The sequence below is a fragment of the Lagenorhynchus albirostris genome, chromosome 15 (assembly GCF_949774975.1).
Source record: "Lagenorhynchus albirostris chromosome 15, mLagAlb1.1, whole genome shotgun sequence".
In the NCBI taxonomy this organism is placed as follows: Eukaryota; Metazoa; Chordata; class Mammalia; order Artiodactyla; family Delphinidae; genus Lagenorhynchus; species Lagenorhynchus albirostris.
In genome coordinates, this window is record NC_083109.1 from 40638629 (window position 1) to 40655538 (window position 16910).

General features: G+C 37.6%; 1 protein-coding gene across 1 annotated transcript in view; it reads right to left on the bottom strand.

The window, feature by feature from the left end:
* SEL1L2 (SEL1L2 adaptor subunit of SYVN1 ubiquitin ligase) overlaps positions 1 to 16910 on the bottom strand; it is a 61059-nt gene that overhangs the window by 22442 nt on the left and 21707 nt on the right. The window contains exons 3-8 of the mRNA XM_060123425.1: positions 11354 to 11407; positions 10878 to 10937; positions 10711 to 10792; positions 9367 to 9521; positions 1564 to 1632; positions 627 to 704 (exon numbers count right to left, since the gene is read on the bottom strand). Coding sequence (XP_059979408.1) covers positions 627 to 704; positions 1564 to 1632; positions 9367 to 9521; positions 10711 to 10792; positions 10878 to 10937; positions 11354 to 11407 — 498 coding nt within the window. The remainder of the gene's footprint in view (positions 1 to 626; positions 705 to 1563; positions 1633 to 9366; positions 9522 to 10710; positions 10793 to 10877; positions 10938 to 11353; positions 11408 to 16910) is intronic.

The following is a 16910-nucleotide window of genomic DNA, read 5'->3' on the forward strand; positions in this document are numbered from 1 at the left end:
CTCATTAAATCCTGACAACAACAATATGAGGCAAATTTTCCTATGTTCTCATTTTATAGATAGGAAAATTGAGGCACAGAGAGGTTATGTAACTTGTCCATGGTCACACAGCTAGTAAGTTGAAGGACTGGCATTCAAACCAGGGATTCTGTCTCCAGTGCCACGCTCTCAATCATATTGTCCTGGCTGCCCGACAACCTTCTGCCTGAGCCAGAGCCTTTGGGTAAGATCAAAGGAGAAAAAACTGGGCATTTCTTGGCTGTCTTTGTACTCAACTTACTGCAGTTACTGACTGAGTTTTCCCTTCCTCAGTCCTCATTTTTGTTTCCTGTTTCCTGAGCTAGATGGCCTCATCTACTGCATGGTGGAGGGGAGAGCTGAGCTTCTGTCTGGCCTCTAGCTAGGACAGCACAAGGCACTGCCATTTTCCATTTACCAAGAAGGTGAGACGTGTCTCTGCCTACCCCCACCCCATATTTTATTGTCAACGATATTTTTCTTCCCCGGGACCCTAAACGCCTCCCGGGCCCATTAGTCTGGCATGGGGCTTTGGACTTAACTCTTCAGCACCAGTCTGCATGTAATAAAAGGCAAGTGTTTTTTACAGAAATAGGCTGAATACATACCTTATTAGCTGCCATAGAAAAGTATTTGAAAGCGGTAGCATTATTTTGTGGTGCTGCAACATTCCCTTCTAAATACATCTACAAAAAAATAAAATAAAATAAATGAAAAGATGTAAAAACTAAGGAATTTGAGGGTGATGAAAATCTTTGAGAACTACATAGAGGTGATGGTTGCACAACATTGTGAATGTAGTAAAGGCCACTGAAGTGTACACTTTAAAATGATTAATTTTATGTTATCTGAATTTCACCTCCATTTTTATAAATGGAAAAACTAAGGATACAATCTATTACATACATTCTGGAGTGCCCTTGCCCAAGGGCAAAAAAAAAGGATCCTATCTGTGTTTTTTCATGTTTCCTTGCATCTAAATTTACTGTATGTAGCCCTCTGGAAGCAGGGCACTTGTCCCCATGGTTACTGATGCAGACTGGCTGCGGGGAGCCAAGGACAGCACACAGGGGTGTGAGTGGTCTTTGAAGGAGAGAAGAAGATGCCTCTCCAGAGGGACACTCCACAACAGCTCCTCCCATCAGTCAGGGAGGAGCTGGGTTTGGTCAGTCTGGAGCTGGTTCTCATTCCAGGGATGGAGGAAGGAGGTACCCTCGATGGGTCGAGGCCTGTCCCAATCTAGCCCAGATCTCCTGCTACCCGCCAAGGGCTCAACAGAGGGGCTCTGAGCTACACTCAGCCAGGAACCCTGGGCCACATTCACTTTCAAGACGGCTTTTGGTGCCCTGGCTAAAGACCACTATTGTATGGGGCTTCTTCCCAAACTGTCACCTCAAGAATGCTACTCTCAGTTTGTAGCCGAATGCCCCGCTTAGCTGCTTCCATGAAAGAGGTGTGCAGCCCTGTCACCATACACTGGGTTCAATTAGCTGGTACTATTAGGTTTTAAGAAATGAAAAATATTGGTCAAGATGAAGCTTGTACCTTTCCTATAAATGCCATGGCATTTGCACTCCCAGCTTTTGCTGCCTTTAAGAAGTAGTATAATGCTTTCTGGAGAGAAAAGGAACAACATTATTTACAGTAATGAACATATCATACAAAATAGCTTTTGAACTAAATTTTATTTCATTCAACATGCATTAAAAACTATCTATGAAATGCCCACTTTGTTTAAAGCACTACACCAAGTGCTATTTCAATCACAAACCTGAAGAGTGGGAGATAAATATATATATTTCATATATATAATTTTAGAATGTTAGGGCTTGTTTCTCACATTTGGAAAGGCATGATAGGCATGTGGCTTTGTGGAGGACAGATAAATCCCAGCTGCAGAACTAAATACTCCATTATTTTAAAAAAGTGCACTTGTATGTTGTCAGTATGTACTTATTGCATAAGACAGTTTGTGTAATTGGCAGAATTGGATATACAGCATCCTAATGTTTATGAGGCAGAGGGAGTAAGACTAGACACAGCTGGCTGCCTGCTGAGCCCAGGCCTTTCTGCAGAGGTGAACTTCAGACCAATTCTTTCTAAATCAAACTGAAGGGGGCCAGCAAAGCCTCTGATCCTCTCTGGGTCATAACGTTAAGTGAAATGCTCAGTCTAGAACGCATGGGAGCTGACCTGTCTCTTGCTGCCTCATTCCTTAGGCCTCATCCTGACCTTCCATCAGTTCTCCTCAGAGACCACATGGAGAAATAAAAGAAATAAGCCCCAGGAATGAGAAATGAAGACACAGTCTCCAAAGTGTCTTATTAGGACAAAACTCTTCTCTCTTTAAAAAGCCTTGACTAGATTGATGTGCAAGGATCCACTCCTTCCCAAAGAGAAGAGAATGTTTAAGGAAGAAATGCAGGTAGTTCTTTTATACGTAAATTTGCTCTAGAAATATTGCCAACTTATTTGAGAACCACACACTTGTTACTAAAGTCGGTCTGCCTTGTGGACATAAAGTAAATACAAACGCTACCATCCTGGACCTCATCACATCATGCATCCATTCACCCATCCACCTCTTCTATTCTTCACTTATCCTTTCAAGAACTTGGTTGAAACCTGCCATACATATGGTAGTATGGCAGGTATTATAGGTGATTCATAGATGAGCAAAAAACCCTATCCCTACATTTGCTCCCTAACAATACTGTTGAGAAAAAGGAGTAGATGTAAATAGCAGTAAGACAATAAGTGATAGGTGAGATAAAAGGAACACTGAAAAGAATTAGATGGGTTTAGAATAATAGAAATTGTATGCAGCTCTATGTTAAGTGTTTTACAAGCTTTTTCTCACTCGGTCTTCACAACAGCACTGTAAGGAAGCTATTATTAATATCTGCGCCTATTTAGTGACACTCAGATTCATGCAGTTGGTACTGGCAACCTGCCAGCAGCCTGAATCCAATTCCCATGTCCTTGGCACTCTGCCTTCATGGTTTAAAGAAGGAGGGCTTAAATGATAAAGGTCATACAAAAGATAAAGGATTCACTGTGCAGAAGGCATCATAGGCTGAGGGAATAACATGAACAAAGAATGGAGATGGGAGTGTCCAAGGTGTGTCCAGGAAATAGTAGTTACTTTGGTACACCTGAAGTAGAACATCCAAAAGCTAGGACTAGCAAAAATGTGATGGGGCCGTATTATAAACAGTCTTGAATACCAGGCTAAGGACTTTCGTTTTATTTGGTAAAAAATAGAAGCCATTGGAGATTTATGAGCATGAAGTAGTCTTGAAACAAATGCTGTCTAAAATGTCTGGAATCACGTAGGTGTCAATTGGATAGGAGAAAATTGTAGCAATGTATGATTTACCAATTACATATTGGTAAATAAATCAAAGGTATGACTAAACGTATGATTTACCAATCACATTTATCAGAACACATCAGTATAAGAAATAATCGTATTTCTTATGAATATCTCTACTGAGCCAAGACCCGAATATATCCATCAGTAACTATAATTTGTGCAAGTCATAGTACAAATTTGCTCCAGGCTTTGGTTTCTTCATTCAAGTTCTCTTCCTCTGTGCTTTTGGGAACCCTGTCCTTCCCTATCATGGCATGCATCCATTGACCTGTCTGCTTAATTTTTTTTCTCCCCCAGTGTTGAATTCTCTGTATCTTAGCACAGTGTCTACTGTATGTTAGGCACTCAGAAAATATTTCTGGAATGAAAGAATAAATGACTGAATGAAAAGATAAATTTGTCAATCTCTAAAACAAGGGGACTGGATTTTAATTTTTATGGTCCCTTCCAGCTCTAGCATTATGATTCTATGAAATCATTTTCAAAGTCCAGTTTCAGAATTTGGGCTCAAATATTTGGCAATAGAGAGCTCTGGGGAAAATGTTACATTCTGGCACTCTAGATTTGAACTGTTAAAAGAGAATCATCTATTCCCTAGAAGCAAATAAGAATCCTGGAGTTTTCCCCATCCTTCAATATAATGACCTTGTAAAGACCAAAGGAATTGAGGCTCTCTCTCATTTCCCCTTCCTCTTTCCTGGCTTACTTGGCATCTCAGCTCTCTTTTCTTTACCTTTACGTTAACCTGCCTTTAATGCTATTGTTTCAATTGCATAAACATTTATTAAACACTATGTGAAAGAACCATGCAAGCTACTTTGATGGCTATGCATGGGCAAACCTGAGTTCTTGTTCTCAAAGAGTCAAGTATCCATCCATCCATTCATCTATCCATCTGCTATGGTCTGCATATCTGTGTTCCCCCCAAATTCATATGTTGAAAACCTAATGCCCAAGGTAATTGTATTAGGAAGTGGGGTCTTTAAGAGGTGACTGGCAGAGCTCTCATGAATGGGATTAGTGCCCTTGAAAGAGGCCCCAGAGAGCTAGTCTGCCCCTTCTGTTATGTGAGGATACAAGGAGAAGTCTGCATTGCCAGAGGGCCCTCACCCAATCATGCTGGTACCCTGATGTCAGACTTCCAGCCTCCAAAACAGTGAGAAATAAACTTTCATTGTTTATAAGCCACCCAGTCTGTGGTATTTTTGTTATAACAGCTCAAACAGACTAAGACACGATCCATCCATCCATCCATTCTTCAAATAGTTACTGAGCACCCACCATCATATTTTACTGATTCTAAGAGATGTACAGCCCCCAACTCCTCTCCCATTTTAATCAGGACATTTCTTACTATCAATGGCATCATATAATTTATATTGGGAGTGTTTTCTCTTCCTCAGTAGAACATAATGTATCTTATAATTGATGGTGTCTTAGATAGGATGAACTATAATATGTCTCAGGCATTATGCTAAGTGAAGTTTCATTATTTGAAGGCACATCTCTTTTTTAAAAAAAAATGGACATGATTTTTTTGTTGGTTCTAAGAAAGTCCCTAGTTTAATCAGTTTGTAACATTTCCTTTAGAATGAAATGCCAAGAAAATGTATTGTTCTAAAAACATTTGTGAAACTTCTTTTATCACAGGTTCTATAAGCCACTCTTAAAGGGGATAGTATTAGCTCTGTTCTTTTTAATAGGTGGCAGGGTGGACAAAGCTGTTGCCTTTACATACTTGATATTATTCTTCCACTAGGTTTAATTTAATTATGCATTATCCACTTTAATAATATGCACCAAAACACCCAGCTTTCCTAATCCAATTAATTCTGAGCCTGTATATATTTAGAAATGCAAATGACGTTAAAATATGTGTATACAAATTCAAGACAATGTAATCAAGAATTGCATATACAATACTTTTCAATAATTAAGAATTTGGTAGTGGGGAGGGTAAGGTGAAAATGTTGCCTGTGGTGACAACTCATAAGAGAAATTAATTCAATCAAACAATGAGGAGGGGGAAAAAAGGCAAGCAAGTCATTTCCAGGTATTCTGATGTTTAATTTGCTGGGCAGTACTGGGCATCACTTATATTTATAAAGAGCCTTACACTACTAATTTTCTTTGGTTGACTAAAACATTAGCATACTGATTCAAGTGGTGGTTCTTAGGCTGGGGAAAATGTCTAATTCTTAGGATGCTGTCATTCATTCATTCACTCATTTACTCATTTATTCAGTAAATATTTACTAAGTACCTAATATGTACAAGGTACTAATCTGAGTACAAGACACACAGTAATGAGTAAGATAGATAAGAATTTACATTCCATCGTGGGGAGACAGCAAACAGGTCAAGATCAGTATACTACAAGGAGTGAGAGGGGCTAGAGAAAATTAAACACAGCATGATAGGATAAGTGATAAAAAAGTAGAGTTGGGCTTCCCTGGTGGCACAGCAGTTGAGAGTCCGCCTGCTGATGCAGGGGACACGGGTTCGTGCCCCGGTCTGGGAAGATCCCACATGCCGCGGAGCGGCTAGGCCCGTGAGCCATGGCCACTGAGCCTGAGCATCCGGAGCCTGTGTTCTGCAATGGGAGAGGCCACAACAGTGAGAGGCCCGCGTACCGCAAAAAAAAACAGTAGAGTTGATCAAGAAAGCCCTCTCTGAGGCAGTAAGACTTGAAGGATGAGAAGCTAGACATGGGAAGAGCTGCAGCAACAGCCTTTCAGAAATTGGCTTTATCCTTTTATCTTCTCTCTCCCCTCTGCATCTCCCATGCTCTTCCAAGTTGATTTTGATGCAGCTAAGCTGTGGCAAGTTGCAAAAACGGCCACAATACTTTGCAGTTCTGCCTATTCAAAGGAGAAATTCTTTTTCCTACTCCTTCAATGCTGGCAGGCCTCATGACTTACTTTGGCCAAAAGAATATGGCAGAAGTGATTTCGGCAGTTCCAACCCTAGGCCTCAAGAGACTTTTGCTATTGTATTTGTAGAACCTTTGACTGCCATGTGAAAAGCTTGGGCCAACTGGCTGGAGGATGAGAGCATGAAGAGAGACCCAGTCATCTCAGCTGTCACAGATGCGGCCATCATAAATGGGCCAGCCCTGGCCAAAACTCTAGCTAACTATACGTGTGTGAGTAAGCCCAGCCAAGATTAGTTGAGCCTGGCCCAGACCGGAAGAATTACTCAGCTGAGCCCAGCCACAACTACTGACCTGCCAAAATCATGAATTAAATAAATGGTTGCTGTTTTAAGCCACCTAACTTTGGGAATGGGGTTTATGATGGTAGCCTAAGCTAACTGATATATAAGCCAATCAGTCTTGATACCTTGACTGGAGTCCTCCATGCAAGCTCAGATTTATTAGACTGAGGAAAGCAGGAAGGACCAGCTTGTGCTTGCCCAACTACTGGGATGGTTCTGGAATTAAACCAGCCTTTTTAGATGTCTAGATGGGAAGATTGGGGCCCAACATACCACCAGAGAATTTGGAGAAACCTGAGTGATTATATCATTCCTTCTTCTTGCTTTACAAATGAGGAAACTAGATTTCAATGGCTGCATTTTTTTAATTTGTGTTTTGTTTTTGCCCAGGTCAAGAGTAAGCAAAGTTTAAAGAAAAGAGCACAGGCTTTGAATGTGGAAATCCTGAGTTCAAATTTTACTCCTTAACAATCTTACTACCTAGCTGTGAGATTTGAAACAATTTACTTCATCTCTCCAGCCTCAGCTTCTCATCTGTAAAACAGAGATAATGAATGTGAATGAGCCCACAGTAGAGCCTGACTGGGCTCCTGGGTGATACCCAACTGCCTAGCTGTTGCCACTACAGCACCAGACTCTTCTATTGCCAGCCTTGGGATTGCACCTCATTCTCACCTAGAGGCAGCTACAGCTCCCATCTGGTGTTCATGGTGGCTAGAGCTGACTGCAAATATTGGGTTGGCCATAAAATTCGTTCGGGCTTTTCCATACCATCATACAGAAAAACCCGAATGAACTTTTTGGCCAGCCCAATGCTTAGTTTTGTGGGATCTTATGTACTCTGCAAAGCTTAGTGGGCATTCCGTATAGGCATGGTTTGGGCACCTTCACAATCAAATTTTGTCTTTATGGAAAATGGGGAATTCTCAGTTATGCATCTTATAGTTAACAGGAGAAACTCATTGCAGGCTGAAATCTGATGTTGGAATCATGTGAATCCAGAACTTCTAATCTAAGAAGCTAAAACCTTAGTTATTGTGAAGATTTTAAAAAATCTGAAGACCTTCAGTTGAGCTGTCTTGGAATGCATATGCTTATTTCAATTGCTACCTATTTTATCACATCTTATAAAATTAACTTTGACATTTACCTAATGAGTATAGTACCTCATATAAAACACAAACTATAGCACCAAAGGTGCATTCATAAAATAAAATATAAAGTGAAACAGAAAGTAATAACAGATCAGTCTTTTATGTAACTGCCACACAAATTAGTTATTTCTATTGCTTAGCCATTGGGACTATGTTGAAATAGAGTGTGTGTTCCTTTGAAACAGTGAGCACATGGCTTGTATAAAATGACAAGGGCTGCAAAATCATCTTTTAAAAGAATCCCAGTTAGTTCCCAGATCTGTGGGGATCTAAGGTCTTGAAACCACAATCAGGATTACGACAAGATCTCATCCAACATCTTTGGCATCTTACTGAGGAGGATCCTGTGTAGGTCAAGTTTATTTGCTTTTTTCTCCACCATAAATGTGAATTGTTAATTAATCTTCTAACCTCACTGGGATCAGGTAAGATTAAGCAAAGTGATTGAAAGGAGCTTTGCAAATGTATAAAGATGATTAATAATATACTTAATTATATTGGAAGCAGTCTGTTCTCTAATCTAGCCAAGTGGGGTTGAGGTGTTAACTCCCAGGTAGACTTTCCACAGCTGGCCTTTGGGAATGGGTGTATCCTCCTCACCTAACCCCAGTTCAACAGTGAGTTTGGGTGGGAAGAGAGAGGGTTCAGTGGGACCATGGAAACTCCCCAGCCCCAGCTACTCCTTCACAGGCCTCTACCCGCTTTGTACTTGGAGGCAGGTAGGAAAAGTGCTTTCTCTAGTGAACTTTGTTCTTCCTCAAAAACTGGGAAGCAGATCTGACCAAGGAAGCAGCAGTGGGCTTTCCCCAGCAACTCTTCCACCCACCCTCTCACCTTTCATGGCCCCGCCAACCTCTCTCACCATTATCCTTCCCACCCCACATGACTGAAGCTTGAGATTGACTTACATAGTAATCCTGATCTAGACCCTTCCTCCCAGTTAGATGTAACTGTCCAAGAGATACCTAGAAATGATGAGTTTTGACAATTATTTTAGTAGTAGTATTCATTTCAATAAAGAAAAAAATTACTTGATGATTTTAATGCAGTATATTGATCCAGTTTGCTACAATTGGCATGTCTTAAAAAAGAAGCAGAAAAACGTTCCCAATTCCATGTTTTATTGGGTTGATGTTGGTCATATGGCTTCCTCAAGGCCAGAAAGCTGGCCTGGTGATGTACAGCAACACCCGGGCACGCAAACCTAGTGGCTTTAACTCTTGGTTCTCAAAGGTCACACAAATGCTGTCCTATTTCCATTCCCATTTCCAAGGACAGGGTATTTCTGGATCCTGGTAAGAGTTCATTCATATTAAAACCAACATTGGATGGTACTTTTTTTCTATAATTACAATCTAGTTTTTTTTTTTGTAATAATTTTTTTAGGAGTAAATGCAAAAAACAATGCCATTACTATTGCAACTGGTTCTCCCATAGGCTATAAGGAACTGAAAGATACAGACAAAAAAGTAGAACAAAGAGGGGGTTCTCTTCCCTTTCCCATTCAGGATGGAGCATTGTTAACCCTTCTAGGACTCAGAGAGAACTAAGCCCTTTGTAATTTGCATGTTCTAAAAATTCAAGCTCATCTGTATACATTACTTGTATCTGAACATCTCCTCTTTCAGCCAAAAATTTATAGTATTGGTATATGTCCCAGTCCAAAATCTCACTGTTAGAACTCAGATTTTCAGGTCTTTCAGTTAGTCTCACTTTTTCCACTGGAACACCTGCACTTTTTTCCAATTTGTCAGCAACTGTGAATAGAAACAAGCCAGAGAGTAGCCAGAATACACAGACTGTAAGAGACAGCAGTCAGCTTACAGAAAAGAACTATTAGGCCTATTCTCTTTAAATTGTGCAGAGATCTGGTCTACTAACAGAAAAGAAATATCCTTAGGAGATAGAATTTTGCTTATTTGGTTCTCAGAAAAGTACAAGACACTACTTATTTTTTGCAGCCTATACAAATATTGTATCAATATATGTAAGACCCTAGCCAAGCAGGCTCAGGAAAGAAGACAGATTTCAGAAGAAGGCAACCAACTCCTTCTATCACTGACTTTTACTGGGTATATTGAAACTACAATACAAGAGTAAGAACCGCTTCTTAATTATTTCCTATGGATAGTCTGAAAATAAATTTCAAATATGGTTGAGTAAACCTAACAAAATACACAATTTGAAATATATCTGGTAATTCCAGTTTCATTAAGCATACAAAAACATCTTGATACATATAACATCTTTAATTCAAAAGTAATTTTTTTCTTTCTTTTCTCAGATCCTAATAATGTCAAAGATGTAAATTCAGATGTTATTCTGATCATAGAAATTAACCATGGATTTTACCCTATTCACTTCTTGGAAGGTTTTTATTTAAAACTCTGTTATGTAGTCTGGTTCAGTGATGTTGCATGAGGAAATATTACATGCAACTTTGAAAATGATTCTAGGAATATATATTAACCTTGTGCTCTGTTTTTTGTAGACAAAGGATAGGGTAATAGAATAATGGTTACTTGAATTGTTCTCAAGTGCAACAATAGAGATTGCCAAGGTATGTACCTTACATCCATTTCTTCAGGAATTTTTAACAGGTCATCCCATATTCTTCATGTTAGAATTACAGAAACTGCTTAATATTTATTCATGTTATATTTAAATTCTCAGTTTAAGGAAAGAAGATCACAAGATCAAGTAAAATAGAATTGTTTGGAGACATGAACTAACAAAAATAAAAGATGAGTACAATCATTTAAAACTTTTGGAAAAGTAACTATTAAGAAATCAGAAACTCTACATTGTACTAAAAGAATTGTATTATAACCAATGTTAAAGCACAGTCTTTAAATACTTTCATAAATATTCCAACTAGTATTGATTTGTTTTTTTAATTGCTTGGCAAATTTCTTTATCTTAAAATAAATTATGTGGATTACTCACTATAATCTGCCACTTTCTTGTAATGACTTAGGGCAACTTCGCAATTCTGTAGAACACTGATTCCTGACAAATATCTGTACCCCTAAAACACATATAAATTCTTAATATTTTGACAATGTTATATTTATACCACACCTATTTGGGCCCAAGAATATTTAATTACAAACCAAAATCATCTGGGATATCATGCTTCCTCCAGCACTTCCAAAGGTGTAATATATCAGTGCCTAAAGTTTAAAAAAAAGGTTATTCGACATTTAAATTTGGAACTCAAACCCAATCATTGCCTTTTTATTCCTAACCTTGAACTACTCCAAAATAAATTACAAATTTCATTCTCTTTCTCTGTAAAGATGGCTGCCATTCACTGGGGGCTTATTGAGCTCTGGAGTCTGTGAAAAGGGGATTGTACATGATATTTCATTTAAACATCACAAAACCCCTATGGAGTAGATATTATCTGAAACTTGATAATATGGAACATTAAGAAACAAATGGCATTAGGACCCTAAACTTCTCTAACTATTGAGCTGTGCTCTTAACCACCACACTAGAGTGAGCCCTTCACTTAAAGAGTAGACTCTCTATTCAGTGTCCCTTTAAAAAATCATTTTTGTTCCAGAAAAAAATAGAATGACCTTACCTTAGCTTGATTGTATTCCATTCCTATTCCACAAGAAGACAAAAATCCTAATGCCTAAAGCCCAAAAGAAAAAGAAAAACTCAACAAATCCATTTATTTTACAGCTATTCTTACCTACATCAGTAAGGGGTATTTTAAATATCTGCTCTATAATTATTTATATTGTTAACTTATTTCTTATACCATAGCAAATTGCCTTATTACACTTTTGCTAAGGCAACAAGAAAAATTTGGAAAAGGTTATAATAGTGGAAGTTTTGTATAATATATGTGAAAATAAGCTAATACTTACTGAATTTTAGAATAATTATAGTAATAAAATAGTATAAACCAATGCTCTCTATGTGTTTACCTTTCTTGGCAATGAAAAGACTTTTTCTCCAATAGTTTTAAATTTTAATTTGAATACTTTTTTTACATATTTTAAAAATAAAATGTGATAGATATAAAAAGTTCAAACAGGAAGAATTATATTGAATAAAAAGTGAAAGTCTGAACACAGAGCAAGATGGTGGAATAGGAAGCCCCGAGCCTTGTTTCTCCAATGTATCCAAAATACACAGTCCAAAAAGCCTTTATGAGAACTTCAGAAGCCAGTTAAGAAATCATAGTTACCCAGTCAAGCTCACAGCAAAGAACAGCCAATTAAAATAGGTTAGAAAAGCCATTAGTTAATCTGCAATCTTATTGCAGGTTTTTAAGGTTATTTAATCTGCAATCACTCCTCCCCCAGGCCAGCACAGCTTGGTGTGATCAGCAGAAAAAGTCCAATTTGGAGCTTCTCCCTTGGGAGGGAAAGAGGAGAGTGGAACTTAGGTCCAGTATTCCAGCTTTTGGTGGGATTGCCTGAGGTACTGATTTCTGTCTTGCCTGATACAGGGTGCTAATGGGGAACCAGCATACTTTCAATTCCCCAGGGGGCTTCTGAGAACAAAAGAGCTCATGGGATTGTTGCAGCATTAGAGAATTTATAGCATACTGCAGATGGCAGCCAGCACAACTCTGCACAATCAGGAGAAACAGCCCACCTCATGGCTTCTCCCTTGGGAAGGAAAGAGAAAAACAGAGTGGGAATTCTGACTTTTGAAGAGGGGCTGATGGAAGATTTGGCTTTCATCTCATCTGATTTGGAGCACTGATAGAAATGGAATGCTTTAGATGCTGGGGCCCTCTAAGCAAAAAAGAGAGCTTGGAGGCTTGTTGCAACACTAGAGAACCTGCAGTACCACAGAAGGCAGTACCACCAGAGACAGCAAGTGATTACAACCTCCTGAAAAAGAAACCTCTGTAATTGGGAAATTACAAACACAAATCCAGAGAAGACACATTCCCAGAAAATATTTGAGAGACCCCCAGAATCTCTAGCTGTGTTTATTGGTGAAGGTCTTCCTCTGTATAAATCTAGTCCATAAAGACTGGGAAAGGTGGCCGTTTCCCCAAATGCATAAATCACAGCAAAAAATAACAAGGCAGATAAAGAAACAGGGAAATAAGGCCCAACCAAAGGAATAAAATAAATCTTTAAAAATTACCCTAAAGAAATGGAGATTTACAAATTACCAGACAAATAATTCAAAACAATCATCTTAAGCTCAAAATGCTACAAGAAAACACATATAAACAACTAAATGAAATCAGCAAAATGATGCATGAACAAAATGAGAAAATCAACAAAAAGATAGAAACTATTAAAAAAATCTTACAGAAATTCTAGAGCTGAATACAATAATAGAATTGAAAATTTCACTAGAGACGTTCAACAACAGATTTAATCAAGCAGAAGACTCAGTGAACTTGAACACAAGTCATTTGAAATGATTGAGTTGGAGGAACATAAAAAAAAAGGAATTTAAAAAAGTGAAGAAAGCCTAAGGGACTTGAGGGACACAAAAAAACTGAACATTATACACATTATGGGAGCCACAGAAGACTGAGATAAAAAGGGGCAGAGAGCTTATTTTAATAAAATTTGGATGAAAACTTCCCAAACCTGAGAAAGGAAATAGGTATCTAAATTTAAGTTCAAAGAACTCCAAGTAGGGAGTCCACTCAAAGAGGCCAACACAAAGACACATTATAATCAAAACAAAGACATAGAGCACCAGATGCAGCAAGAGAAAGGAGACTTGTCATGTACAAGGAAGTTTCCATAAGATTATGAGCAGATATCTCAGCAGAAACATTACAGGCCAGAAGAGAGTGAAATGATATATTCAAAATGCTGAAAGAAAAAAGCTGTCAACCAAGAATACTGTATCTGGACAACCTAACCTTCAAAAATGAAGACAAAATATAGAACTTTCCAGATAAGCAAAAGATGAGGGAGTTCATCAACACTAGAGCTGCTTTACAAGAATTGCTAAAGGGAATCCAAGTTGAAATGAAAGGATGTTAGCCCGCAACACAAAAGCATACAAAAATATAAAGCTCTCTGGTAATAATAAATACATAGACAAACAAAGAATCATGTAATACCGTAATGGTGGTGGATAAGTCACTTTTAATTCTGGTAGAGAATTTAAAAGATAAAAGCATAAAAGATAACTGTAACTAAAAAACTATGTTAATTGATAACAAAATATAAAAAGAAGTGATTTGTGTCACTAATAACATAAAGTGGGAGGAGGGCAGAGTCTATGTGATTGAAGTTAAGTTGATATCAATTTATAATAGATTGTCATAACTATAAGACGTTTTATGTAATCTCCAGGGTAACTACAAGGAAAATACCTACAGAAGATGCACACAGAAAATGAGAAGGGAATCAAAGCATGCCATTACAAAAAAATAAATGAAAGACAAAGGAAGTCATCAAGAGAGGAAAAGAAGGACAAAATAACTATAAAACAAACAGAAAACAATGAACAAAATGGCAATAATGAGTCTTTCTCTTTAAGTAATTACTCTCAATTTTTATATGGATTAAACTCCCCCAATTAAAAGACATAGAAGGCTCAATGGAAAAAAAACAAGATCCAACTTTATGCTGTCTACAGAAGACTTACCTTAGATATAAAAACAAACATAGGCTGAAAGTGAAAAAAATGGAAAAAGATATTCTATGCAAGCTGTAACCAAAAGAGAGGGATGATCACACTTAGAAAAAATAGACTTTAAATCAAAACTGTCACAAGAGGCAAAGGGCATTATATAATGATAAAAGGGTCAATTCACCAGGAAGATATAACCATTATAAATGTATATGCACCTAACAGCAGAGCACCCAAATATATGAAGCAAGCAATGACAGAATTGAAAGGAGAAATAGTGATAAAATAACAGTAGGAGATTTTAATTCCCCACTTTCAATAATGGATAGAACAACGAGACAGAAGATTAATAAAGAAACAGAGGAGTTGACCAACACCAAGGACTAATTAGACCTAATGGACATATAGCAAACACTCTACTCAACTACAGCTGAATGCATATTCTTCTGAAGATCACATAGAACATTCTCCAGGATAGATCATATGTTAGGCCACAAGACAAATATTAACAAATTTAAAAAGATTAAAATCATACCAAGTAACTTTTCTGACCACAGTGGAATGAAACTAGAAATCAATAGCAAAAAGAAAACTGGAAAATTCACAAATATGCACAAATTAAGCAACACACTCTTGAATAACAAATGGGTCAAAGAAAAATCACAGGAAAAATTAGAAAATATCTTGAGACAAATGAAAACTAAAAACACCATACCAAACTTAGGCAATGCAGCAAAAGCAGTACTAAGAGGAAGTTTATAGAGATAAAAATCTACTTTAAAAAGCTCTCAAATGAACAACCTAACTTTATACCTCAAGCAACTAAAGAAAACAGAACAAATGAAGCCCGAAGTTAGTAGAAGGAGGGAAATAATAAAGAATAAAGGAAAAATAAACAAAAAAGAGAATAGAAAAACTGTAGAAAAATCAATGAAACTAAGAGCTAGTTTTTCAAAAGATCAGCAAAATTGACAAATGCTTAGACTAAGAAAAAAAGACCCAAAACACAAAAATCAGAAATAACAGAGGGGACATTACAACTGATGCCACAGAAACGAAAAAGATAATAAGAGAGTAGTATGAAAAAATATACACCCCAAAATTGGATAATCTATAAGAAATGGATATATTTCTAGAAACACACAACTTATGAAGACTGAATCATGAAGAAATAAAAATCTAAACAGATCTATAACTAGTAAGGAAGTTAAATCAGTAATCAAAAACCTCCTACAAAGAATAGCCCAGGATCTGATGGCTTCACTGGAGAATTTTATCAAGCATTTAAAGAATAACACCAATCTTTCTCAAATTCTTCCCAAAAACCGAAGAGTAGAGAATACTTTCAAACTCATTTTATAAGGCCACCACTACACCGATAATAAAGCCAGACAAGTATGCTACAAGAAAAGAAAACAACAGACCAAGATCCCTGATGTATATTGATGAAAAGAAAACCTTAACAAAGTACTAGCAAACAGAATTCAACAACACATTAAATGGATTGTACACCATGATCAAATGGGATTTATTCCTAGAATGCAAAGACAGTTCAGCATATAAAATAGATCAAAATATATACTGTTGGCCCACTGTATCTGGAGGGTTCTGCATCAACACACTCAAGCAACCACAGAACAAAAATATTTTTAAAATTTCAAAAATTTCCAAAAAGTAAAACTTAAATTTACTGTGCACTGGAAACTATTCACATAACATTTACATGGTAAGTAATCTAGAGATGATTTAAAGTATACAGGGGGATGTGTGTAGGTTATATGCAAATACTACATCATTCTATCGGGTGAGCCAAAGGTTAGTTCTGTTTTTTCATAAGATGGCTCTAGTAGCACTTAGTTGTCTTTAACTTTATTCCAAACAATTTTGTTAGATTGTATGTGACAGCTGTCATATCAGTGTGCATTTAAAAAAAGACAACAGGGCTTCCCTGGAGGCGCAGTGGTAGAGAGTCCGCCTGCCGATGCAGGGGACATGGGTTCGTGGCCTGGTCCGGGAAGATCCCACATGCCGCGGAGCGGCTAGGCCCGTGAGCCATGGCCGCTGAGCCTGTGTGTCCGGAGCCTGTGCTCTGCAACGGGAGAGGCCACAACAGTGAGAGGCCCGCGTACCGCAAAAAATAAATAAATATAAAAGACAACAAAACTGGTGAATTTTTGTATAGCCATTTTAATATTGAAGATGAAAGAAATAAAGCAACATTTTCAGCATTTTATGCTGTATTATTTCAAGAAAGGTAAAAATGCAACTGAAATGCACAAAAAGATTTGTGCACTGTATAGAGAAAGTGCTGTGACTGATTGAATATGTCAAAAGTGGTTTGCGAAGTTTCGTGCTGGAGATTTCTCACTGGATGAGGCTCCATGGTTGGGTAGGTCAGTTGAAGAGGATAGCGATCAAATCAAAGCAATAATTGAGAACAATCAATGTTACACCACGCAGGAGAGAGCTGACATACTCAGAATATACAAATCAAGTGCTGAAAATCATTTGCACCAGCTTGGTTATGTTCATTGTTTAATGTTTGAGTTCCACATAATTTAAGCGAA